The sequence below is a fragment of the Takifugu rubripes genome, chromosome 7, assembly GCF_901000725.2.
Source record: "Takifugu rubripes chromosome 7, fTakRub1.2, whole genome shotgun sequence".
Classification (NCBI taxonomy): domain Eukaryota; kingdom Metazoa; phylum Chordata; class Actinopteri; order Tetraodontiformes; family Tetraodontidae; genus Takifugu; species Takifugu rubripes.
In genome coordinates, this window is record NC_042291.1 from 9,330,059 (window position 1) to 9,353,413 (window position 23,355).

A 23,355-nucleotide genomic window follows, 5' to 3' on the forward strand; every position below is an offset into this window, starting at 1 on the left:
GCTAGAGAGAGTTTGTGACTGACTTTCTACTCATAGAATATTTAACATCCTGTCAGCCAAAGTAGACTCCTTTAAAGCATTTAAATATATGTATTACTAATTCAATGAATTTTACAGAACTAAGAAAACTGGACTCTTTTAGATCTTTGATTTTCCACTTGGTACCTTTTGTTACTGGCATTTTCTTATCGGTCTGGAATAAATATGTTTTCTGACTTGTGCTGCACATACACACACTGATTTGTTTTGGGTGAACAAAGGGGACAACGAGGGCGTGTTTTCTCAAGTCATGAGAGTCGGGCTCTGTCTCTTGCTCTTTCCTGCCTGTCTCGTCCTCGTGTCTTCACCAGCACGGGGTGGAAAGATGGAAAATGAAAGAGCATAAATAAGGGTTATTGGGCTTTGTTTTTGGTTTCTTGTGTTTTTGGGTGTTTCTGTATCATGTGTGATCCATGCAGATTCTGACACTGTCCATCTGGTTTTTGGGATAAGAAGTGGGATTGGCAAACTGCAATTTCCTCTGCCACCAGCACATTTTGTCCTTGGAGATCTCGTCCAGATGCAGCAATTGCTGATGTTTTCCTTGGTCAAGGTCACTCATCCAGAAGGTTAAATTGAGGACAACATCATTTCAGGCTTCTTGTTGTTTTTGTTATTCTAAGGTAGTTGAATCGTTTAAAACACCAGCTAGCTGTTGACACAGGGATGTTAAAGGGCTTTTCCAGGGTGGACTTATGGTTTAACGGGTCTTGCTGTGTAATTTCCGGAGACTGATGTACGGCCACCCTTCAGCCCATATCATGAGTCAAGAGCTGCTAAAGAAAAACACTGAAAAACAAAATATTTAGAACAGAGTTTAATGGCTTAGAGTCCAGCAACCCTGTGACCTAAAAGAATGAGTGGCAGTTAACAGGAACTGGATGAATGCCTTAACACAATGAATAGCACAACATTTTAGGCTTTCTTATGAACTTAAAATTAGTTTTGTCAGTCGTAAGCTATGGAGAAGGTGCCACATTGCTGACATTCTATGGAGCTGTTGGCATGTGCCCACCCATGTTAATGGCCTCTGCTAACAGCACTCATTATGAGCACACTCCGTTGTAATGAGCCATAATGGGACCCCTTGATAATCAACCTGATAGGTAGCCCCTTTGGACTCTCCAGCCTCATACTGGCCCGCAGGACGACGGTATGGATGCACTCATAGGCTATCGGGAGGGAAGAGGGAGGGGCAGGCTGGCTGCTGGCCAATGGTATTGATGGGACCCAGAGGAACTGAAGGTAACTGGTTGTGGCCACCAATCTCATTCAGATGAAAGGGGAGTGATGCACTTTGTGCTCCACTTTGTCAAAAAAATTGGCCAGAAGTGCCAGTTTTGTGCCAGTTTTGTGAGCACGACTGCAATGACGTCACTCCCGTGTCTGAAGAGCAGCAGCAAGTGAGTCTGACATAACAGCCATCATCACAACTGTTTCCACAGCAGACTGTAATCTGCCAACAGGAGCCTAATTAGATAAATATTAACAATTGCCCACACATATAATTTTGTAGTAATTGGTATTAAATGAATTTGAATCATAAGACCAATTTAACCCCTAGTTCGGCATATTTTGTGTTTGGTATTAGCTGTTTTACTCTCAAGATCTGCATTGTTTTTTTACTGGTTCAGTTTCTGTGCTTTTAATAAGATAAGTCAAAGTGAAAAATATGTAAAAAAGCAATTTATCCATTTGTCTTTACCTGAGGGACTTTCTGCTTATATCTGATAGCCTGCGGTGAAAGAAAAGAGAGACATAGGGTCTGAGGGAGTAAAAGTTTTGGACAAAGTAGGAATATGCGCAGATGTTTGGAACAAATATGTAGAAAATAAACAACAACACTTTGTTCGTGTTTGAGGGAATGATTGGCTGTAGCTCTTCTGGAGGTCAAGGAGGGATGAGAGATCTTTATTTCCTGTCTCTCCCTGTCCGGCTGTCTGTCTCTCCCTCCCTCCAACCCTTTCTTGTTTCCTCTCATCTCAGCTGTGTCCCTATATAACCCCTCACGCAGCCCCGTCTGACAATGCAGTGCAAGGTGGGTAGGAAGCAGCAGGTGTCAGTGTGGCCGAGCATCACATACTGGAGGGTTCCTTTTTATCCACCCCATCAGACAGAATATTATTGGCTGTTTCGTGCAGCTAAAGAGCCAAACGGATTAAAAAACTGAAGATGAAGACATTGGCTCTCCTCCTGCCTGCAGCCTTGCTGATGCTGCTGATGTACAAGACAGGTAAGAAATTTTCCTTTTCATGATAATATTAGCAAATCTTGGGTTTGTCATTAAATGCAAGCTGTTTTTAAATGAAACAATGTTTTAGTTTTTATAGGTTTGATTATGTCTCACTCATTTTCAGAAAACGTTTTCATCAGCTTAAGCTCATAACACATAACTCAGGTGAAAAAAAATGATTTGATTAGTTAGTTTTTTGATAGTTTTGATTCTAAAATAGATCAAAATGACGAGCTGTTAAAAGATGTAAAAAAACAGCACATTCAATTGGATTTCTGGTTGAAATGCAGGTTTGATTGTGCAAGTTCCTGCCAAACTAGAAAGTTAAATGATCTATCTCCCCTAGATGCAAAAATGGAAATTATTACAACTACGCAAGATATTCGTGTGGGAACCGAGATCCTGCTTTTGTGCAAAGGTGAGGTGTTTAAATTTGAAATGATGGATGATAAAATTTGGGTTTGGGTGCTAATCATGCCTTTCTGTCCTAGCTGGTGGGGAAGGAGAAATTACCTGGCAGAAAGATGGCGAAGACATTGATGACGAAAATGTGAAAAAGATGGATGAGACTTCCTCTAAACTGACAATCACACAGGCGACGATGGAGGATGCGGGCCTTTATAGCTGTCGCTGTGACTTTGAAAGCGAACTCACCGATCAAATCACGACGCAGCTGTATATTTTTGGTATGTCAACACTGAACACAGAACTCCAGTTTGTTGCAATATCCCAGTGTCCTAAGCTTCTCCTCTTCTGTCAGACGGACCCTCGTTTGGCCAAACCAAGAACTACCATGAGTTCCTGGAGGGAACAGAGGGTATGGTGCCTTGCCTGGTAACCGGTCAGCCAGCAGTGGATGTTATCTGGTTAAGAGACACAAAACCAATCTCTTCTAAAGGTAGGACCAGTTTGATTTGAATGTCTTCTACCCAATGATGGGGTGTTTTTTAGTTTTGACTTGCTCAAATGTATGGCTTTACCATCTTTTCTGATAGCTGGAGGCCGCTTCCAGCAGAAGCCTGATAACTCGCTTTTCATTGAAAACGTGAGAAGAGAGGATGCTGGGACCTACACCTGTCAGGGTCAGATCAGGGGAAGAGGCATCTACAGCAATCTGTCTGTCTCTGTGGTCGTCAATGGTCAGTGACTTTTTCAATGATCGTTTATACACTATGTGAAAATGATTACTATATTCTCCAGATAAATAAATTTGAAACTTGAATTTTGCAGTTTCTCCTAAGGTGCAGCTGAAAGAAGGGGAGAAAAAGGTTCTGGCAGGACCGGAAACCAATGTTTCACTGCTGTGCTCAGTGGAAGGTATACCAGAACCAAACATCACCTGGACCATGTAAGTTCTGACTCCTGTAGCAGCTGTAGCATCTTTTCAGGATCTCCACTTTTTTTATTTTTTAAAAAACACTCATTACTATTGTTGTATGAAGCCATACCATCAACAAAGCTTTTTCTGCCTGCAGCCCAACCACCACTGACTCCTCACGCCACCAGTTTAACTCGAACCGCAGCCAGCTGATCATAAACTCTGTGACCAGGTCAGACTACGGGGAGTACGTCTGCACCGCCACAAACAAGATAGGCGAGAGCAGTGGCATTATAATGCTCCACGTGTTTGGTCAGTTCATGGGTTGACTGTCTGCCGGCTTGTGCCTGTGAATGATGGTGATGTAATCCTGATGTTGTGTGTCATTTCAGAGGCCCCGGAGGTGTTTGTATCCACAGAGCAGCAGAGCGTGTCTGTGGGTGAGCGCGTGTCTGTGTCCTGTAACGTCTCTGGCCACCCCAACCCTGAGCTGCACTGGATCAACAAGCACAATGGACGCGCACTGGTAGGAAACTGATCCCAAAACAATACCTCAAATTGATCCCCTGTGCATGAATTCATGTACAGTATTTGTGTGTTTGGGCTCCTCAGGACACTTCTTCAGAGCATATCTATGTTTCTGAGGGTGTGTTGGTGATTAAGGACATGCTGCCCTCTGATGGCGGACTGTATTCCTGTATGGCTGTCAGCACCTCTGGAAACGCATCTAGAGACGTCGCCATTCACAGTAAGACAAAGCTGCCGAATAAAAGCATTTCCAAATGAGGTATTTGACATTTCCCCTCTTTCTTCATCTGCACAACAGCTGAGCCTGGACCTCCGTACTACCTCTCCATTGCGTCCGGACCAGCCTCGGTCCTCTTCTCCCTCAAAACGATGCCCGTTAACGGAGGAACACCGATCACAGGTTTTGTTCTACAGTGGAAACAAGATGGGGACAAAGAGTGGAAGGAGATCAGCATCCCGGTTTCAGGTAACGCAACGGGCCTTCAGAGGTGCCACCTTGTGAGTGTGTTTTCACTCACGGCATCAGCAAATAAATGAATGCATCTGCTCCACAGACCCATTGGTCATCACTAACCTCAAGCAGTACACGTCGTACACAGTGCGCTTGGCAGCTTCTAATGCAGTGGGAGTGGGACCCTTCTCAGAAAATAAACCTGTCCGCACCATGGGAATACGTAAGTGCAACGCGTCTGACACAAGGTCGGTCCACTGTAATTGCAGCCCTTCTCTCACTTTTCCTCATTTCCCATCTTACATGAAAACATCAACAAACCACCACTTGGGCCGTTTACCTGCTTTCCCGATGTTCATTCACGTCATTGATGCCGCCTTTTGCCCGGCCATCCATCCTCAGAGGGTAGGGTGACACCACAATATGGCGTTTTCAACCTTTCTGCGTGTGATTAAAGACATCTGAGATGACCTGTCCTCTGTCTGCAGGTGAACCCGATGCTCCGCTTCTGAAACGCAATGACATGAAAGTCGAGCGCAACACCTTTTACGTCCCCCTCCAGCAGGTGGACCAGGGCGCATCGCCTCTGCAGAATTTTTACTTGCGCTACAGAAAGGTAACAGACACTTCATCCGCCTGGACTTTTATTCTTTTTTTCCAATCCTCATTCTCTCTCATTCCTGCTTTCAGGATGAAGATGATGCCAAGTGGAAAGAAATGCAGCTGTCGCCTACTTCTGACTCCATATCCCTCCAAGACCTGGCTTTTGGGTCAAGATATGAAGTGGAGGTCACAGCGGTCAACACCAACGGCTCCTCGGTCCCTGGCACATTCAACTTTACCATTGGAGAGGAGCCTAGTATGCACCCATGCATTCCTTATTGCAGTGATATTTATGGCTCCTGACAGTGTTGATGTTAATTAAAGTTCCTGTTATGTCTCCAATCAAAGAGAGCATGACCAAAGGAAGCGTGGTTGGAATTGTCATTGTCATTTTCCTGGTGGTATTCCTGATTGTGGACGCCACCTGCTGCTACAAGAACCACTGCGGCCTGCTCATGTCCATCGCTGTCAAAGTCTTTGGGCAGAAAGTTCCGGGCATGAAGGTGCTTGATGAAGAATCGTCAAATGGGTAAGTTGGTGCTGCGTCATGCCCATGTGAGGTGGAAACTTTTTACTTTAAAAAATTTGATTTAAATCCTTTGTGTGCAGAGAACGGAAGCTGAAGGGCATTTCCACGCCGAGGGGCAGTCTGCAGATGGGAGTTAAGAAGGAGGCCGGGGAGCTCAGAGGTCACCTGTGACAAGGCCTCGCTTACTAAACACAAGTATGTTCAGTCATAACTGTTGTTCCAAACCTGCACAAGTTAAGACAATCATCTGATCTTTAAGGCGCCTGCCTTCAGAATTCCTAAAGGAACTTCTTTCCTGCAGTATTTTATATATAATCTTCAGTGTTTTTTACTTTCTTGAGACTTTCCGATTGATTTGTTATTTGTCTGGAACAGGGTAACACAGCCATGTCGAGAGCAGCAAGCTGTAAGCGCGTGACACCCTGCAGCTGCAAGGAACGTCAAATAAACCGCAGATATTAAAGTCACCGGTCTCAATTTTGACAGAGGGTGAGCTCCTCGTGGAAAAGGCTAAACATTACAAACAGATTGCAAAAAAGCGTCTGTGCTGTGGGTGAGCGGGCCGGAAATCAGCCTCTCCTGAAGACTTCCATTCTTTTAAGTGACATTATGATTGATAGAAGCTCCAAGCAGGAGTTGCTTTATTTTATTTGATAATTTTCTTCACAATGTCTGCTCATGTAATTCAGCTGGAGCAACAAAGCAAACCAGCTTTTGACAGGGTAAGCTTGATGTCTGTATGTAACAGGGTAAAAATACTATGCTTCAAAGAATCACATTTTAATAACAAAAGTTTACTTTTATGAATGTCGTACAAAGACACAAGGTTAAATATATATATTAACTGCGTGCATAAGTTTCGCTGATGGTTTGGTTTTTTTTTCACATTGTTAATACCTTTAATTCACTGCATGGTGGCTGCTGTAATGGTTGTGACATGAAGCTGTTTTTGTTTTGCCTTACATTTACAGCTTGTATTCTAAAAGAAAATGTATAAGCTTATACTGAATGCAGCTAAACATTTTTATGTACTGAGATTTATTTATTTTATGTAAATCATACAAGATGCTCACTGTGACAGGCTTCCACTCGGAGCATCCTATCCAGCTTTCCTGCAAAGTATCTTTGTGACATAGTTCTCATATAGTGGGCATATAACCATATAATGGCCGTATAGGGAAGCTGTAAATTAAAAGCAATTTTTAAAACTAAATAATTTGATTCCTAATGCTATTAGGGTGACATGATAAACACAGTATGCAGCTAACAAAACAATTATACAATCTTTTTTATGTATAGAGATATTATTTACTGTGATCAAATATGCTAAAAAGTCAAATATTCTGTTTCTCTTCATGTTCCCAAATTATTTTTGCCTTCATATTCTAACTTAATGGTTAGCCAAACAAATGATGTTGTAAATATCTTCCGAAAACATTCATATTGTTGTTAATCTATGTTTTTAATAAAGTTTGACTGTTTTTGTTATTGAACGAGCTTCCGGTCAGTTAATCCAATTACAGTTCCCAAACGCGAGTTCAACTCCTAAAAATAATTCCTGACCTTTTGTCTACCTGTGATCTAGTGGAGAAGAGGGAACAGATCACACCAGATCACACAAAGAAGCAGCTTGTCGATCAACTCTGACCGACTGCGCAGCGCTTGTGTGTTCCGGTTGGAGGCATCGGGCGGCCGGTGTCCGCCCCCTGCCTGATGCGTTCCTGCTGACTCCGAGCACATGACTCGGGCTGTTTACACCTGCACTGACACGATTCACGGCATTGACACTGACGAGCTATTACACCCAGTCGTGAGGCAGCGTTGCCCAAACAAGTTATTTTTCAGCGGACGCCCGCGGGGATTTGGTAAGTTAGCTTTATTCGCCTTTCCTCCCCTTTAGCCGCTCTTCCTTAGCAGCAGTTGCTAAGGCTAGCATGCTAACCCGTCATTCCAGCATGGCATTCTGTTCAAAGTGAGAGATTGCATGAATAACAGCAGCCCAGAATAACACATTAGTAAAGCCTTCACGCTGTCAACAACCATGGGTATGTCAGTGTTTGATGACAACTCTTTATGGCAAAAGTTGGTGCTTGAGTAAGCTAGCTAGTTTTTCTCGCCAGGTTTTGTGCCATAAAAGGTTGATTAAAAGGTCAGAGAAAACTTTCATGGCAACGACAGTCCAAACACCTATGTTCATATCTTTGAACCATGTCGAGTTTTCCTTAGTCGGACTCGTAAGGTCAGTTTCAGCTGGAGACGTTATCATTGTGTTTTCATATCATTCAAATAAGAGAGATTTTTATATAGGCAGATTTTTATCCGTAACCAGTGGTTTTAGTTGTTAATGTGGTCATACGTTATTATGGCCTTTAAAAACAAATGCTATAATACGATATGACTCAAGCTTGAACCTTGACTCACAGCTCAAGTATATTGACATTAAACATTTTCTTCATTCTAGAGCTCTAGGCAGGTTCAGCCCATCTGTCCTGCAGGAGTAAAGCTACATCCACAGACACAGGCTGCAGGAAGTCAGCCCTCTCTTCGATCCACCATGGATGAGACAGATGTGGAACGTGCGTGATTCATGTTCTTTATTCTCGAAACATTTTGCTATCTGTACTCAGTTGCTCCTGTGCTGTGTTTTCACTTCAGAGGTGACCCTGGCTCTCCTAGACGCTGCGACTGATAAAGACTTTAAAGTCCAGGAGCAGGTCAGAAAATCCGTATTGACCCTGGGAAAACAGCAACCGGACAGAGTGTTAGCCATATGTCAGGACTACCTTTTAAAACACCCAAAGGTAAAGGACAGCAATCATTATTAATACAAACAGTGCAACAAATTGTCCTTTTTAATTGTTAAAAAGTAAGCTGTGGTTTAACTGATTAAACCCTATCACGCATTTAAACAACTAAAATGTTGTTGGTTACAGACAGCAGTTAATGGATTTACACTATAGTTTGCTCATATCTGCTCTTTAAACTTAAAAACAAGTTGTTTATTCATTTGCATGGCTGTTTGAGGGTTCTGAAGATTGCAGATTTTTACAGAGAAGCAGCAGAAGCGTGAAATAAAAAGCACGAGAGTTATTCTGGCTATATTTAGCTTAATTAATTCGTCACAATAGTAACTGTGATCAGTTATTGTAATGGCGGTAATAGCATTACAATTCTAACCTGTTAATGTTTTGCGAATGTAAATTTTGCTTGTAATCCCATTACGAAGCATTTTATAAATCCAATAAAAGTACATACTTTGCTGTATCACGGGAGTCTCAATCAGCTGTTTTTCTGATGTTGCAACATTTTATAAATCATTTCACAATGGTTTCCGCTTTTATAACATGCTGTAATACTTTTCACACATTCCATTTAGTTTTAGACACAGTTTAATTTCTTGTTTTCCATCTTTCTTCCTAATCCCACTCCTCGTTTAGTTGTCGGTGGCGCACAGAGTTGTGATCCTTCAGACGATCGAACTGATTGTGGGCAGCAGGATAGAGCAGATCAGTTATCCCAGGATAAAGAGCATCATCTCCTTAGCCTCGGACGAAATGACACGATCAAAGGTTAATTAAATTGAATTTAACCTTCATGCAGACAGTCAGTGGTAATTCACCGTCTGTGTGTGTGTGTTTGCTTCCTGATGTCCTGGTTCAGGAGGTGATCCCTGATTGGCAGCAGGCGGCCAGTAACATCCTGGTTGCTGTGGGTAAAAAACACATCAATGACATCATGGAGGAGATACTAAGCAAGTTTCAGCCAGGGCTGCTGCCTCACTTCTTTGTTGTGAAGACGCTTGCCAGTCTTTCTGACTCTAATGGTAACACACACACACACACACACACACACACACACACACACACACACACACACACACATACATAGGCACAAATCTGAGTGGTTTATTGACAGCACATTTTCTTGCGATAATATATGAATCTTTTAAACTATATATATATATGTAAGCTTTACACACCACCCACTTTTTTTTAACCTGAGAAATCTTGTTTAGAGAGTTCCTGTGCTTGTACTTTTAACCACTACACTGGGGAGCTTTGACAGTCGAGAGTGGCATTCAATGGTGCTATGAATAACAGACCGTTAACAACTTTGCTTCTTCACGGACTGATGTTTCACATTAAAATGCGATTAAATAATTGATGGTGATCAGAAATAGACCAGTAAATGAAGAATGTAGTCCAGATCAGAACAACGAGGGCTGCAGAAGTTCCCAGTTCACTCATTGTAAATGCTTGACCCTGTTACTAATTAATTATTAAAGGCACATTATGGGAGCTTGTGATAAGATAATCATAGCATACAGTGCAAATTGATAATAATGTTGAAATATGAAATTATGCTCAACATGAGAACACATTTTATTTTAATGTTGCCTGAAGTCTGAAGTTATTTGATGTCAATGCCCCGCTCTGCTCTTTCTCTGTAGTTTATGGCATGGTACCGTTCCTCAATGCTATTCTGGGCACCATGTTGCCAATGTTGAACATGGCCAAACAGGACAATATGAAGTGGGTCTTCTCTTCTGGTAAGCTCCTTGAGAACATTTGAGGAGCTGCACAGCTCTAAAATCATTAAATGTTTCTGAAAGTGTCCTCTGATGTTTGTGTCTCTCCAGCTCTGTGTCATTTCAGTGAGAGTATCCTGGAGTACCTCGCCAATTTAGACAAAGCTCCAGATCCCACAGTCAGAAAAGACACCTTTTCCAGTGAGATCTGTGCTTCCTTTGACATCCTCTTCAATAGCTGGCTACAAAGCAGGGAGTCTAAGGTGAGGGCAGCATCCATTTGTATAAGTGAGTTAACTGTGTCTTACAATCAAACTACCATGAGACCTTTCAGCTTTAACAAATAACAAAGGGAATCTATCAGAGCTAAATAGAATTTATCAGTAATCTGCCAGTAATCTTCAGCAGTAAACTGGAATTCACAGTGTTTTGCTTTAATCGGTTTTCATAAACATTCTCCTCCTGTCACTGTCATTAGTCAAACTATGCTCATGCTCATGTTCCAGTTGAGGCTAACGGTAGCTGAGGCCGTGGGCTCCATGTGTCATCTGATGGCCGGCGAAAAACTCGAGGAGCAAATTCCTAAACTCATCCCTGCCATCTTATCCCTGTACAAGAAAAACAACGAGCACTACATAATTAGTAAGGTGGGTACAGATAAACTATTTATATGGGATAATTTGTCTTTCCAAACAGAGGGCCATCAGTCTCTGTCCATCTGTAAACTGTCCATATCTCCTGTGTATGTGTGTGTTTTGAGAATGTGGGTGTTCTGTTTCTCTTTTTTTCCCCCTCCTTCCCCTCCGCAGAGTCTGTGCCAAGTGCTCGATGCGTCCCTCAGCATGGGGAGCAGGGTGCTGGAAACGCAGCTCGACAGTCTGGTGCTGGCGTTGCATCAGCAGGTACTTCACCACACACATACTACGCATTTTAAGTGTCATAATCCAGATTACTCAACAGTGATTCAGTAGAACAGAATTGAGCCACCCTAACGCGTGAGATACTCCCTCACTGTTCCTCATATCCACTTCGTACTTCGTCTGTCAAATGACTGTCGTCAACACGTGTTTTGTCTAACCTCGTGTGATTTTGGATTGCAGCATTAGTTCACCACAGGGATTCTGCCAGTACATAAAATGTGGTCCTAAACGCTCTCATTTCCTATTTCCAGAAACTTCTCATGTGGATAAAAATAAGCAGATGTGATCAGTTGCTGTTTTACAGACGGCTACCATCGCTGCTGCCTGTCACGCAGTCATAAGATGTTATTTCTGATATTGTTACACTGCTTTAGAATGTGGTTTCCTTATTTTGATTGCATCCTTTTTTTAACACAGGTATAGCAGCTGAAACAGGGAAGTTTCATGTTTCCTCTCTCTGTCCCATGCAGATTTCCTCCCCTGTTGACTACAGTAACCCTCCGACTGTTAAGAACCACAACGAGGTCCTTCGCTGCTTCAGTTTACTTGGTACAGAAGCTTTTATTTTTGCCTTTTCTTCGCGGTGCAGCCCCTGATGATAATTGATGCCAATTATACTATTGAAGCAAATATCTAGAGTGAAGGGGGGAATGTCTCAAAAGAGCATCTGGTATTTTTATGAGGGTCACAAAAGCAGGGAAACGTACACTGTTACCGGTACTGTGTCAGAATCCGTGTTCTTTATGAGATATTGAAATTACCTGCTAAAACAGGCCTGCTAGTCTTACTTGTCATTCCTGTTTTTTCTCTCTGTTTCTGCATGCCATTATTGGCACATACCCAACTTTATTTCCTTTTCCCTGTAGCTAACTCCTTCCCAGACCGGCTGGTCATGTTTGTTCTTCAGAAGTTGGAGAACGGTAACGAACGAAGCAGGGTGGGCTCCCTTGCTGTCCTTCGTCATCTCATCAACTCCTCCAGTGAGAAAAGATGCATAAATATGTGTTAGCACAGATTTAAAACCTGCACTGGCAACAATGACTTGATTTCACCCAAGGGCGACGGTTATATTTCGTTAGTAATAAGCTCTTTATCTGTTTTGTTTGTGTTTCTTTTACAGCTTCCACAATGGAGAGTAAGAAATTGGGGATACTGGCCAGCATTAGGCAGCCAATGGCAGATCATAGCAACAAGGCAATACACAATAACTCATTTAGACAGTCCAAGGGGTTTAGTTTCTAAAGAACTTTATGACCTGTGTTCTCTTGACTCTCAGGTTAAAAAGCGTGTGATCCAGGTTATCAGTGCCATGGCGCATCACGGTTACCTGGAGTTGGAGGGAGGGGAGTTACTGGTGCGATTCATCGTTCAGCACTGCGCCCTTCCAGACACGTATCAGGTGAACCATTTTATGATATGTTACAGTAATTTTTTTCCCCCCAATTTGAAACGAATGAGAGCATCTGCGAGTGCGTGGTCACACTTTCCCTGCTTGCTTGTACCTGTAGAGAGGTCAGACTCCCCAAGACCAGGAGGAGGTGACAAATGAAGCTCTGAGGACAATGTGTGACAGCACTCTTCATCTCCTGACCACCACCGTTGGGCAATTAGATGATGTATGTCAGCTTTCCCTGTTACTGTCTGATCTTTGGTTCATTTATAAACACCAAATCAGATTTATAAATTGGATTAACGGTCATCCTTCACACTGTTTGTTTCAGGTGCTGTGGCCAAAGCTGCTGTACTATTTGACACCTATACAGTACAGCAACGCAACCACTCCCCTGTGCAAAAGTCTGATCGTGCTTGGGAACAAGAAGAAAGAAAACCAGGATCCCAGCTTTAAGATAGACTTTACACAAGAAGGTAGGTGGAATGTACCGTATTTACTTCCGGTGTGCAGTTTATTCAAGATGACCCTTGAATAGGAGGTGTGGATAGAAAAATGTGTCACAAATACATTTTAAACATTAAGTTTGCAATTTGATTTTATCTTGATGATCCTGTGCAAACTAATCACATTTCATTTTTCCTTTCAGTCAATCTGCCGTCACCTCAGACACTACTTGTTCGACTATTTGTAAGTAAATCTCTTCTCACAACTCTTTTTTTACACTCTTGTGTCTTGACGGCTAGTCTGGCTAAACATCACGTACTGTGTTGACACTTGTGCGAGATAATAACCATTATTGCTAGTGTCAACACTTCACAATATTTCACATTCTGAAGTAACATACTTAGCTAACTGGGTTATTATCCATTGGCTGTCATTCTAAGTTCTTGACTGCATGTGTTTTCCCTCGGTTGTGTTCCAGGTAAATGCAGCGCTCCCGTTCAACAGTCGAGGTCACGGTGCGCCATCCCTCTCTCTCCTCCAGATCCTCAGCGTCAGCATCCATCCCAAAACAGAGACACTGTGGGAGAAAGAGATACCGCATTTGCTTTCTGTTTTAGAAGGTACGGAGACAAGCAAACATCATGTCATCAGACTGAATTTTTTCATGTGAAGGTGTGTGTTTGACTGTGCTGTTTCCAGAGTCAACAGCTGAGATTCTGGATAAGAAGCAATGGAATGAAAAGCTGCTAAAGGTGTGTTTGCTTGCTGCATATGAAAATGTTTACATGTGAATATTTGCCCCAAAAAAATCCCCACCTTTTTTTTTAACTGCATTTTTCTAATAAAATTATTTTCAGCTCTTGTCTAAGACTCTGGCTACTATGGATGATGGGAAATGGGTGGGTCAGCTGGCAACTGAGGCTACAGGGTACCTGTCCATGTACAACCATGCTTTAGAGGAGAAAGTAAGAGCTGAGCTACTCATTTACAAGAATCACAGAAAAGTGAAATACAGTCTCTGAAACTTAAGGAAATTGTCCTTTTCTAGAGTTTCCTTTATCAGTGCATCGGAGTGATTCTTCAGCAGTGTTTAAATAAAGTGGTGGTGAAGAAACAGTTGCAGGAACTCTTGCTCACGGCACGGCACAGTGATGCCATTGAAAGAGAGGTATGTCCAAAAAATCTGATAAAGAATCTAAAAACAGGCCTGTGTTTCGCACCAGGGAAGTTATAACCAAAGAATTCTGTTGTCAGGGTATCGCAATGGGGGTCGGGCTGTGTGCCAACAGCCACTTAGAGGGAACTCTGGCCAAACTTGAGGAGTTTGGCAAATCAGACGCCTTCAAGAAGTCTCCAAGCATCTTCAACCTTCTTAAGGTATGAAGATATTCTTGCTTCTTTCCAACAGATCATGTTAGCGTTGATGTCAAAGGAGCTTTCCTCGTCACTTTCCCCACCAGGAGCGCAGTGACGTTGAGGTAGAAAAGGTGAAGAGTACGTTAATCCTATGTTACGGCCAAGTGGCTCTGAACGCACCTCCGGAAAAGATACTAAACCACATAGATCAAGACATCCTTCGCAGCATTAGTAAACACTTCAATACCAAGGTAAAGTTCTTATTTCAGGTCTATAAGGTTGTTCAGATAAAATGGTTCCATCCCCATACACAAACTCATCCTTTCCCAGGTGAACTCAGAGTATACATTAATATTTATAATCTTTTTTTTGAGGCGGTTGGTGAAGGTCAGGAATGTGTTGTTTGTATGTCGACTCATGGCTTTATTACTTCTATTTCATACAGGTTCTGGGGATTAAAGTAGAGACAAAGGTATCGTCAGGAAATTCAGGGCCCGTAGCTTACTCTCGTTTCTTTCTTTCTGTTACATCCACTTGTGGTGGCATCGCTAAAGTCTTGAGATTTCAGCTTGATATTAATACAGTACTCTGTCTTCTTCAAGCTTTTACTTTACTTATTTCATTATGTTTCACAACAGTAGAGCTGAATCTCCAATGCCTTGATAATGAAGGCTTTCAAAAAGTTACCAAACTTTTGCCATTGGAAGAACAGAATTCATAAAAGCAAAATGGCTCTGCCTCAGTGAAATATAACATAATGATACAAAACTAGGTGCTTTTCACCATCGGACTTTGACGCACTTAACATTAAGAGCCAATCCTTACTCAAACATACTGTTAAAATGATATAAATGCATCCATCAGGTGTTTTTTTTTAATCGTGTCCATTAAGCACAGGTGCATATGCATTTTCATTGAGATTTCCTCCAGTTTCCATTTAACCAACAGCCAGTTTTTATGTCCTGATTATGGTGCACTTGTTTTACAGCAATGTAGGAAAATCCCCACTGAATAACTTCTCTTCAGTATAATAGTGATTTTTGCACTGTTGTCCTGTTAATTACTTTGATCAAATTCCCAACCTCCACCTGCTGTTGCACAGCACAGCGTCGCTAACGTCCATTTTGAGCTCCGCCCACTTCACAAACAGTCAGAATTCGATCAAAGATTTGTCAGAAAGGAATTGATGAGGTATTCACATTTTTCCTGTTTTCTTTCCCTCTTCGTCTCTCAGCCACGGGTGCTTCTTTAACCTTTAGGTCTCTATCATTTCTTAATAAATTAACACAGGATCCATCTGTGAGCCTGGTGGTGATTTTTAGAAACTCTAATCGCACAACTATTGTTTCGAACTTCTCTCCATTATAGAAATGGACGATCAATCAGCAGTTGCACTGCTAGATTGATTTGTTTGATTGACGGAATGACTGCACTGACTGATTAATATCGTCGGCCTGGTTTTCAGATGTTTGCTTGTGTGGTTTGCCCCGTTGTTTGCATTCTTGACAATTGAGAATGTGCAATTGCCCAATTTTCTTCTTATTTACTCATCTATTCCTCTTGACCTAAATCTTTTGATCTGTGGATGGTCTCTTTTTCTGTATCATTGCACATCTGTTTGTGTTATTTTTGTCCCACTTTAGGACCTGACCATGAAACTCAGTTTGATCCAGAGCATTGGACTTATAGCTAAAGCCATCAGTCAGTGCGTGAGGAAACAAGGATATGTATTCACTCGTAAACAGGAGCTCATTAATATCATGCTGGTCAGTAGATTTTTTTTTTAAATAACCTGCACATGAAACAAGCAGGGATCCTGTCCTGATGTCCTCTGTCCTCTCTCATGTTTCTCTGCTCAGGATTTTATAAAGGCAGAGCCAGCTGATGCATTGAGGACCCGAGTGCGCCCTCTTGTGATCATTACCTGTGCCAACCTTTTGTATCTTTCACTTAAAAAGAACAGGGTTTTATACTACTTCTATTTTAGCCTAATAGATGGACTGACACATGTTAAGTGACTGAATTGCTGCTGAAAGGAAGACACAGGGACCTTTTGGCAGGGAACTTTTATCCTGCGGATTTTTTTAAATTATTATGGTTTAGTGTTTTGTTTTCTTTGACCTGTCCTGCTTCAGGCCTCTGGAGCCAATCCTCAGTGAGAATGAGAGCTTTGACCTGCTGAAGGTGTGTGTGAACAGTGTGATTTCTCTGCCTCCTGAGACGCACACGCCAGAGAAAAATAAAGATGATGAGATATTGGACCCGAAGCAGAGAAAGGTGTTTTCTAAAACATTTATATATGCTGAAAACAGTTTATTCCAATGCTGCTGTTGTCAAAGTAACATTTTTTTTGTTAAATTCATGTAGGGATTGTACAAAGACACTTTTGCTGCACTACAGGAACTTTTGAAAAGTGTGCTTGCCAACGATCCGACCCCAGATGGCCTGCAGAGTGTTTTCAAGGTGAATAGTGGTGTCTAAGAGTATGAGTTCATGTTAGAAGCTATCATCATTTTTTCTTTATTGAGTTGTAATTTTGTTTTCTCTCCTACTTGACGTTGTCTCCGGCAGCACATTGAACCCTGGTTGAGCTCTGCCGAGGACCATGAGAGGGAGAGAGCTGTAACAGCCACTGCCCACATGCTAGCTTACTACCTGGACAACCTAAACGTGAAGGTATGTACATAAACATTGAGGCTTTTGATACATTGAGACTAAGGTCATTGCTGATTTCAGGTCCTTCTTTCTGCTGTGTGCCTTGTTGTCTAGAACATGGTGTCTTTCCACAACCTTGGAGCTCTGCTCGGTCGACTGTCTCCACGCTGCTCTGACCCTCACCAGGACGTACGGTTCGCTGCAATTGACTGTATATACACCCTGCTGTATATACAGCTACGCTATGAAGGTGCTGTTTATGGTTCTCAATGAAAGAGCAGTTTTGAGTATGTAGATATGGGCAAATATGCTAAAAGCAACATTAAACTGTGGCTATGTTTGCTTAACACGCTAGAAATGTAGAGTTGAACACTTTTCTTGTACATTAAACATATAAAAAACAGTTGGAACGTTTATAATACAGTCAATTTACAGAATCCAGCCCCGATGCCGCACATCCACAGGCTGTTTTCAGAGCATATACAGAACGCACGCTGACTTGTTTTAGATAAAGGTGGTTGTTTTTATGTCTTTATTCATTTATTTTCCTTTTGTAGGTTTCTGTTTGGATTACAAGGATGATTCTGTGGACAGTCTCTTGCCCCTAAAAGAAAACCTAAGTAACCCTGACCACTCAGTTCTGTACAAGACCTGCTCCGACCTCACCAAGGTATACACGTATCCAAGTCAGGCGAACAATAGGACATGTTGAACTGGTCAAGTACTTTTGCACTTTTAATGCCAAAGTCATCTAAAGCCAAATCTTCTTCTGCCCATCTGTCCGACTGTGCTCCTTCCTGTGCATCAGGTGATGAGTAAGCGTCTTCCTCAGCAGGAGCTGACCACGCTGGTGTTCATGTTGTTTGAGGGACTCATTGACAGTCAGACAAACTGCTGCAGAGCTTCTTCTGTCATCCTCAATACCATGCTTAAGAGCAGAGGAGGTGGACTGCAAGAGCTGGTAACACACACTTCAAACACATTATTTTACACATTGGTTGTGGCATCATCCCATAATTATTTAAACACAAATACGGTCCATACCGGCTTTACTGGATTTCCAAACTATCTGTGTGTGTGTGCGTACACAAATACAAGGTTCCAGAGATGCTGGAGGTGCTACATCTGCGTCTACAGAGCATCACAGAGGAGCAGGTGAGAAAAATTCAGCCTAATTATGAATATTAACATGCCATCTTAAGTCATCAGCTCTGGCTTATTTGACAGTGTAGCTCAGCTTGCTCGACCATTGTAGCATAAACAAGGATTTCTTCACCCCTAATATGTATTAACTTGTTAGTGTAACTTGATTGTGTCATTAAAATACACAATTTTTTTTTAAACTTTGTGCATGTGTGACAGGTACGAGTGGCAGTGGCACAGAGTGTGTTAATCCTGGCTTCTCAGCATCTACAGACTGTTGTTAATACACTAATTAATCAACCACTTCCATATGACAGGTACTGTTTATGTCTACTATAATCGATTGTGGATCAAGTGCCACGTGACCTCAAGTGAAGTGTCAGTTATCTGATTTTATCTTCGCGTGTCAACTTAATGCTGTTTCCTGTGTTCAGCTGGACCTGTGAGATGTGGATGGCCCTGGGAGCAGACCCTGTTGTAGCCAATCAGATCATGGAGATGGTGATGGAGAAGCTTGCTGTCATGGCACCTTACGTGGACAAGAAAGAGTCGATGATCAGAGGAGGGATGACGAAGGTGGCGACGAATCAGCCCCTGGCTGTAAGTTACGAACACTCAGACCTGTCTTTTCAGTTCTGTCAAGGTGGTAATATTCCTCTGAAAGCATATTTGTTTCTCCTCCTGCTTGAGCACCAGATGACTGCCCCAAAGACAGCCAGTCACCTCGATGCTGGCGATGCTGCAGTTTCATTTACATAAATTATATGGGTATGTTCTTCTCTTTGCAGATGACATGTGGTCTCAAAGAGCTGCTATTAAATGGTCAGAGCCAGGAGACAGTGGTCAGTCTCTTTCCTCAGCTCTTCTCCTGTCTCCTGGTCAGACTGGGGGCCAGTATCGGGGTCTCGGCAGGAAAACAGAACAACAAAAACATTTTCCACGTAGCGGGGTGAGAGTCTCTCCATTTGAGCTTGTAAAGTTAAAATAAAGGGGAAAATAAGTGGTTTTTTTGCTTGTTTTGGTCTTTTTAGGGTAGCAGCTGAGGCCCTGCATATCTTGTTAGCACGCGCCCAGTTAGATGAGGTGTTGAAAAGACTGGAGGAAGAAAAAGCTTGGGATGCAATAAAGGAACAAAACTCACACATCAGTGGAATCACAGTCTTGGCACGGTACGCTCCCTGTCCAAGAGGGGTTTGATTTAGAGCGCTGTATATTCTTGAAATGTGTGTTTTCTGGATATCTTTAAACTCTCTTGACAAGGTTAAGGTTGAAATTGAATACTAAAAAGACACAAAATTCTCCCCTTTTTACATCAGTTATGTGGGATTTCTTTGTCACGACAGCTGAATTATTCATCCTTTCAGACTATAAAGGCTGTAAACAAGGCCTGTGCTTATTGCATCCGTAGGGCAATGTCAAAGCACGCGGGTCCCAGGCTGCCTGCTATTGTGGAATGTCTTTGTCCCTCCTTGAACAGCATCTATGAGAGTCAGAGAACCACCGTGACGGCTTTCTTCTCTGAGGTGACAACGCCGACTATTTAGGAGTTATTTTAAATGTTTCTGCATTTGTGGGCAGCACAGGCTTCAAAAGTAACATATAAATAACATTTTCACCCCGAATACTCATGAGAGCGGAAGGATTGGCTGACCTGTATGTCTTTCCTGTTTACTGGCTCTCGAAGCTTTTAAACCATCACGTGGTGACGGAGCTGATGTTGATCGACGTCTTGATGAACAACATGATGGAGAGAATATCAGATCCCTGTTGCACTGTCCGAATGTTGGCCGTCCGCGGCCTCGGCAACATAGCTGTGGGATCGCCGGAGAAGGTAGAATACTCGCTCCCTTTCGCTGGCACAGAAGAGGACAAGAGCCGCAACCTAATCTGCTTCATCTGCTCGCTTCCATCTTTCACCAGGTGAATAAATATGCAAAGGAGCTGCTGGCGGCCATGAGCTCGGGCATGGAGGAGAAGGATGATCCAGGTAACCTGACGGCAAAATACTTCTCATAAACAGGAGAATGAAAAGTTACAGTAATCAAATCTGGCTCTCCTGATTTATTGCATTAATCTCTCACCTCTACGCTTAGCTGGTTTCATTTTTTCCCTCACCATAAACTTCGTCTTTATCAAGTCACCTGTTCTCAACCGGGCACTTGTTTCTTTTCATTAGCAGAAATGCTCTTAATCCGTCCTGGCTTGTGGTTTTGTCACAGGTAAGCTAATTACGCTGGAAGCCATGTCGGGTCTCTCCAAAGTCCTCCTCTATCTGGACAAGAAGAACGTCCACTTGCTAGTGGTCTACATCTTCATGAAGATCAAACCGTTTTTGGAAAGCGTAAGATTCATTATTTGAGCTTAATGAGATGGTTGTTTTGCACACACACACACACACACACAACGGTGATGACAGTGCAGCACCTGCTGGCTCATTTAGGAAAACGATGAGATCCGCTGTGCTTCCATCTATCTGATGGGGCACTTGTCCAAGTTTGGCTCAGGGGAGCAAGTGTTCACCGATCAGATCCACAACGTCCTGGTCAGCCTGCTATTACACCTGGTTGACCCAAACCCCCAGGTGGTCAAGGTAGAGAAGGAAGCGGACGCACGCTCACGCACATTATTACCACAGACAAAGACGCCATCTTGCTTTAATTTTTTAATATCATGCAGGCGTGCAAGTTTGCAATGCGAGTGTGCGCTCCTGTGGTGGGATCAGAACAGATCACCGCCATGTTCCAGAACCACCTCCATGACAACAAGAGTTTGCACTACGGAGAGTTCATCAATGATCTCACCAAGTACCTGGTAGGAAGCAAAACAACAAAAAACATACCTGGATTTTCAGAATAGATGGATGGAATATTCCTGGAAATAATGTTTCCTGTTTTTAAACGTTGGTTTGCAGATCCAGGACTTTCCAGGCATGCTGAACTTCTATCACATCTCAGTCATCCAGTTTTTTAAAAGTAACTGGTCTGAGGTCAGAGCGGGAGCAGCCATGTTTATTGGTATGACTTCAGCCATTAGTTAGATAATAATGGGATTGATGACAATGATGGATGACCTCATAGGAAACTGTGGAGCTAATTTATGGTGTGTGTTATCAGGATTTCTGCTGGGGAATCTGCCAGAGGAGCATCTCTCACACCTCAACATGGGCTCTGTCACTAAAGGTGAGGTGCTGATGCTGCCAAAAAAGGAAATCTCAGTTTGGCTTGTGTTAATGGCACCTTTTCTTCCTCCTCAGGTTTGGTGATGCTGCTTCAGGATCCAGATCCTGTGGTGAGAGTGAAGGCTGCTGAGGCCATGGGGCATTTTCACTGAACCATAAATCTTTAGCAAATCCAAAAGTTAAGATCCAAACCATCATGAAGTGTATGATCAAACCAAAACAATTGTAGAAATTCTGTGGAAAACACTCTATTTATGCACATGTTATTAGACCTCTTAGCGGTGTAACTTAGCCTCTGTTGGCATTATTTATGGTCCTTAAATTAAGTCCTTATTCCATACTTTAATTTTAGTGACCAAAGACTGTGTTGCTCTTTAGACACCAATATTACTTTTATAAACAGGTATATTATGCAGCATAAGAATAGTTTCTTTAAATTTTGTGTGCAAGATTACACCTGATGAGTCTGGCAGGTAGCTAAATCGTGTGTTTGTTGTGGATTTCCAGTGTTTGACACAGCATCAGTCATCCCTGAGGTTTGTCTTGGGTCATGTCACATGTGCGGGATGTCTGTTTTTTTTTTGCGTTTTTAAAACAAGAAATCATTCAGCAATAACAAACAGCTTTTTGCTTTATAGTTTTGCAGTCTGGACTCATCTTTACTGAGAGTCCAGATGTGGAGCCACACAGTGACATTCATTCATGGAATTCACATGACAGTCGGCTCATCATCTTTCATCATCTATAACTTTTTACATGCAAGTGCCAATCTCTCTTCCATCTTGGTAAAAGACAACTCTGCTGTCGCTTAGTCTGCATAGATTTTCCCCATTTTTCCACCTCACATTATGTTTCAACTGAAGACTGTTTTACAGAATAATACTCACGGGTTTAAAGGCTGTTCACAGCCACACCAGCCAAAGAGGGGCTCTTCTCTCTTCCTCTCCTGGTGTCGTGTGGTTGCCAAGCAGAAATCCATCCTGTTTGAACCAATAACAGCATCGCGGTCGTCCTTAGGTCTGCACAGCTGTGCCGCACACACAGTGCCAAATGTGGATAGATTACAGTAGCGCTGTAGTCATAGCATTAATTTTCTACCTTGTGTTGATGCACTTAATTTTGTATCAGGGGTTCTTTATTGAGGTTGCACAGCTGTTGTTTTACGTTGCTCTTAACAAGGTTGTAAATGTATGCGTGTTAAATGGGGATGTTTGTGCGCATCCGTTCTGCAAATTGTTCCACTGAAACTGACAATCAGGTGAAAACACATTCGTCAATGTTAAGTTGTTCTGTTGCACTTTTGTTTGTAGCTTTGTCATGCGGTCCCTGGTTGAGGAAAACAAGCACAATCACAGAGCTCGACACATTTTTATAAGGAAGTATGCTAAAAAAAAAAATGTATCAATGCGAAACAAAGCAAACATGGAAAAGGAAGGTGAATGTTTTTAAGCAGGTTTTCTGCGAGCATAAACATGTTTACAGGAAATGTAGCAGCTCCTGTGTTTAAATGTGTTCCATCGTATTCTACAAACGGGGACTCTCGTGACTTCCAGCACTTTCTAACACTGTGGGTTTGGTTTTTGGGGCAAACGGTACAATTGTTCTGTGTTATAAACATTCTAATGAACTTTATATCATGGATATGATATTTCATATCTACTTTTGGTTTACTGGTTGTTTGTTTTAAGATGTTTAATGTTGGTAAGGATCCTCCCCACTGACATACTGTGCGATACTGTGTGAATATTTCATGTGTCAGTTTACCAGGAAAGAAAGTGGATGATGTCAAGTGTTTGCAAATTAAGAAATAAACAGTTCCATTAATACACAATATATAATTTATATATGGTCTATTTCTATATAGTCTATTTATATATCACACACACACATACATACACACACACACACACACACACACATACATACATACATGTATATATATATATGTATATGTGCACACACACACACAGTGTATGGTCTAATTATTTCAACGTTAAGAAAAGTAAAGGTGTATTTCTCTTCATTTCCGTTTGGGGG

At 42.2% G+C, this 23,355-nt stretch overlaps 2 protein-coding genes across 3 annotated transcripts; both read left to right on the top strand.

Moving 5' to 3' along the window:
• Positions 1 to 1,811: 1,811 nt before the first annotated feature.
• ncam3 (neural cell adhesion molecule 3) lies at positions 1,812 to 7,194 on the top strand. The gene is made up of 17 exons (XM_011605395.2): positions 1,812 to 2,272; positions 2,619 to 2,690; positions 2,764 to 2,958; positions 3,033 to 3,170; positions 3,268 to 3,411; positions 3,503 to 3,620; positions 3,748 to 3,902; positions 3,983 to 4,116; positions 4,203 to 4,338; positions 4,417 to 4,584; positions 4,673 to 4,792; positions 4,972 to 4,974; positions 5,058 to 5,185; positions 5,260 to 5,428; positions 5,521 to 5,701; positions 5,782 to 5,896; positions 6,077 to 7,194. Exons 1-16 carry the CDS (start codon positions 2,212 to 2,214, stop codon positions 5,870 to 5,872), a joined length of 2,013 nt encoding a protein of 670 aa, XP_011603697.2. The 5' UTR covers positions 1,812 to 2,211; the 3' UTR covers positions 5,873 to 5,896; positions 6,077 to 7,194.
• Positions 7,195 to 7,262: 68 nt separating this feature from the next.
• Positions 7,263 to 23,160, top strand: mroh1 (maestro heat-like repeat family member 1). Of its 2 annotated transcripts, XM_029838391.1 has the most exons (45): positions 7,263 to 7,566; positions 8,163 to 8,277; positions 8,357 to 8,502; positions 9,139 to 9,270; positions 9,362 to 9,524; positions 10,152 to 10,250; positions 10,341 to 10,492; positions 10,736 to 10,876; positions 11,039 to 11,131; positions 11,620 to 11,698; positions 12,016 to 12,129; positions 12,270 to 12,343; positions 12,426 to 12,548; positions 12,658 to 12,765; positions 12,871 to 13,015; positions 13,189 to 13,229; positions 13,465 to 13,606; positions 13,686 to 13,738; positions 13,844 to 13,951; positions 14,035 to 14,154; positions 14,241 to 14,363; positions 14,447 to 14,593; positions 14,788 to 14,814; positions 15,986 to 16,108; positions 16,202 to 16,281; positions 16,478 to 16,619; positions 16,710 to 16,805; positions 16,914 to 17,018; positions 17,112 to 17,247; positions 17,555 to 17,667; positions 17,806 to 17,958; positions 18,096 to 18,152; positions 18,360 to 18,457; positions 18,575 to 18,740; positions 18,929 to 19,089; positions 19,172 to 19,309; positions 19,549 to 19,663; positions 19,825 to 19,971; positions 20,061 to 20,127; positions 20,360 to 20,481; positions 20,581 to 20,730; positions 20,817 to 20,951; positions 21,052 to 21,154; positions 21,254 to 21,319; positions 21,394 to 23,160. In XM_029838391.1, exons 2-45 carry the CDS (start codon positions 8,256 to 8,258, stop codon positions 21,468 to 21,470), a joined length of 4,902 nt encoding a protein of 1,633 aa, XP_029694251.1. In that variant the 5' UTR covers positions 7,263 to 7,566; positions 8,163 to 8,255; the 3' UTR covers positions 21,471 to 23,160. The 2 variants fall into 2 exon arrangements, with proteins under 2 accessions (XP_029694251.1, XP_029694252.1); XM_029838392.1 differs by lacking the exon at positions 14,788 to 14,814.
• The last annotated feature ends 195 nt before the right edge of the window (positions 23,161 to 23,355 follow it).

Coding starts and splice junctions, on each gene's coding strand:
- ncam3 (XM_011605395.2), top strand. CDS start 2,212: ATGAAGACATTGGCTCTCCTCCTGCCTGCAGCCTTGCTGATGCTGCTG. Junction 3,171..3,267: donor AAAACCAATCTCTTCTAAAG/GTAGGACCAGTT, acceptor CTTTTCTGATAG/CTGGAGGCCGCTTCCAGCAG. Junction 4,585..4,672: donor GATCAGCATCCCGGTTTCAG/GTAACGCAACGG, acceptor TCTGCTCCACAG/ACCCATTGGTCATCACTAAC.
- mroh1 (XM_029838391.1), top strand. CDS start 8,256: ATGGATGAGACAGATGTGGAAC. Junction 9,525..10,151: donor CAGTCTTTCTGACTCTAATG/GTAACACACACA, acceptor CTTTCTCTGTAG/TTTATGGCATGGTACCGTTC. Junction 20,128..20,359: donor GGAGGAGAAGGATGATCCAG/GTAACCTGACGG, acceptor GTTTTGTCACAG/GTAAGCTAATTACGCTGGAA.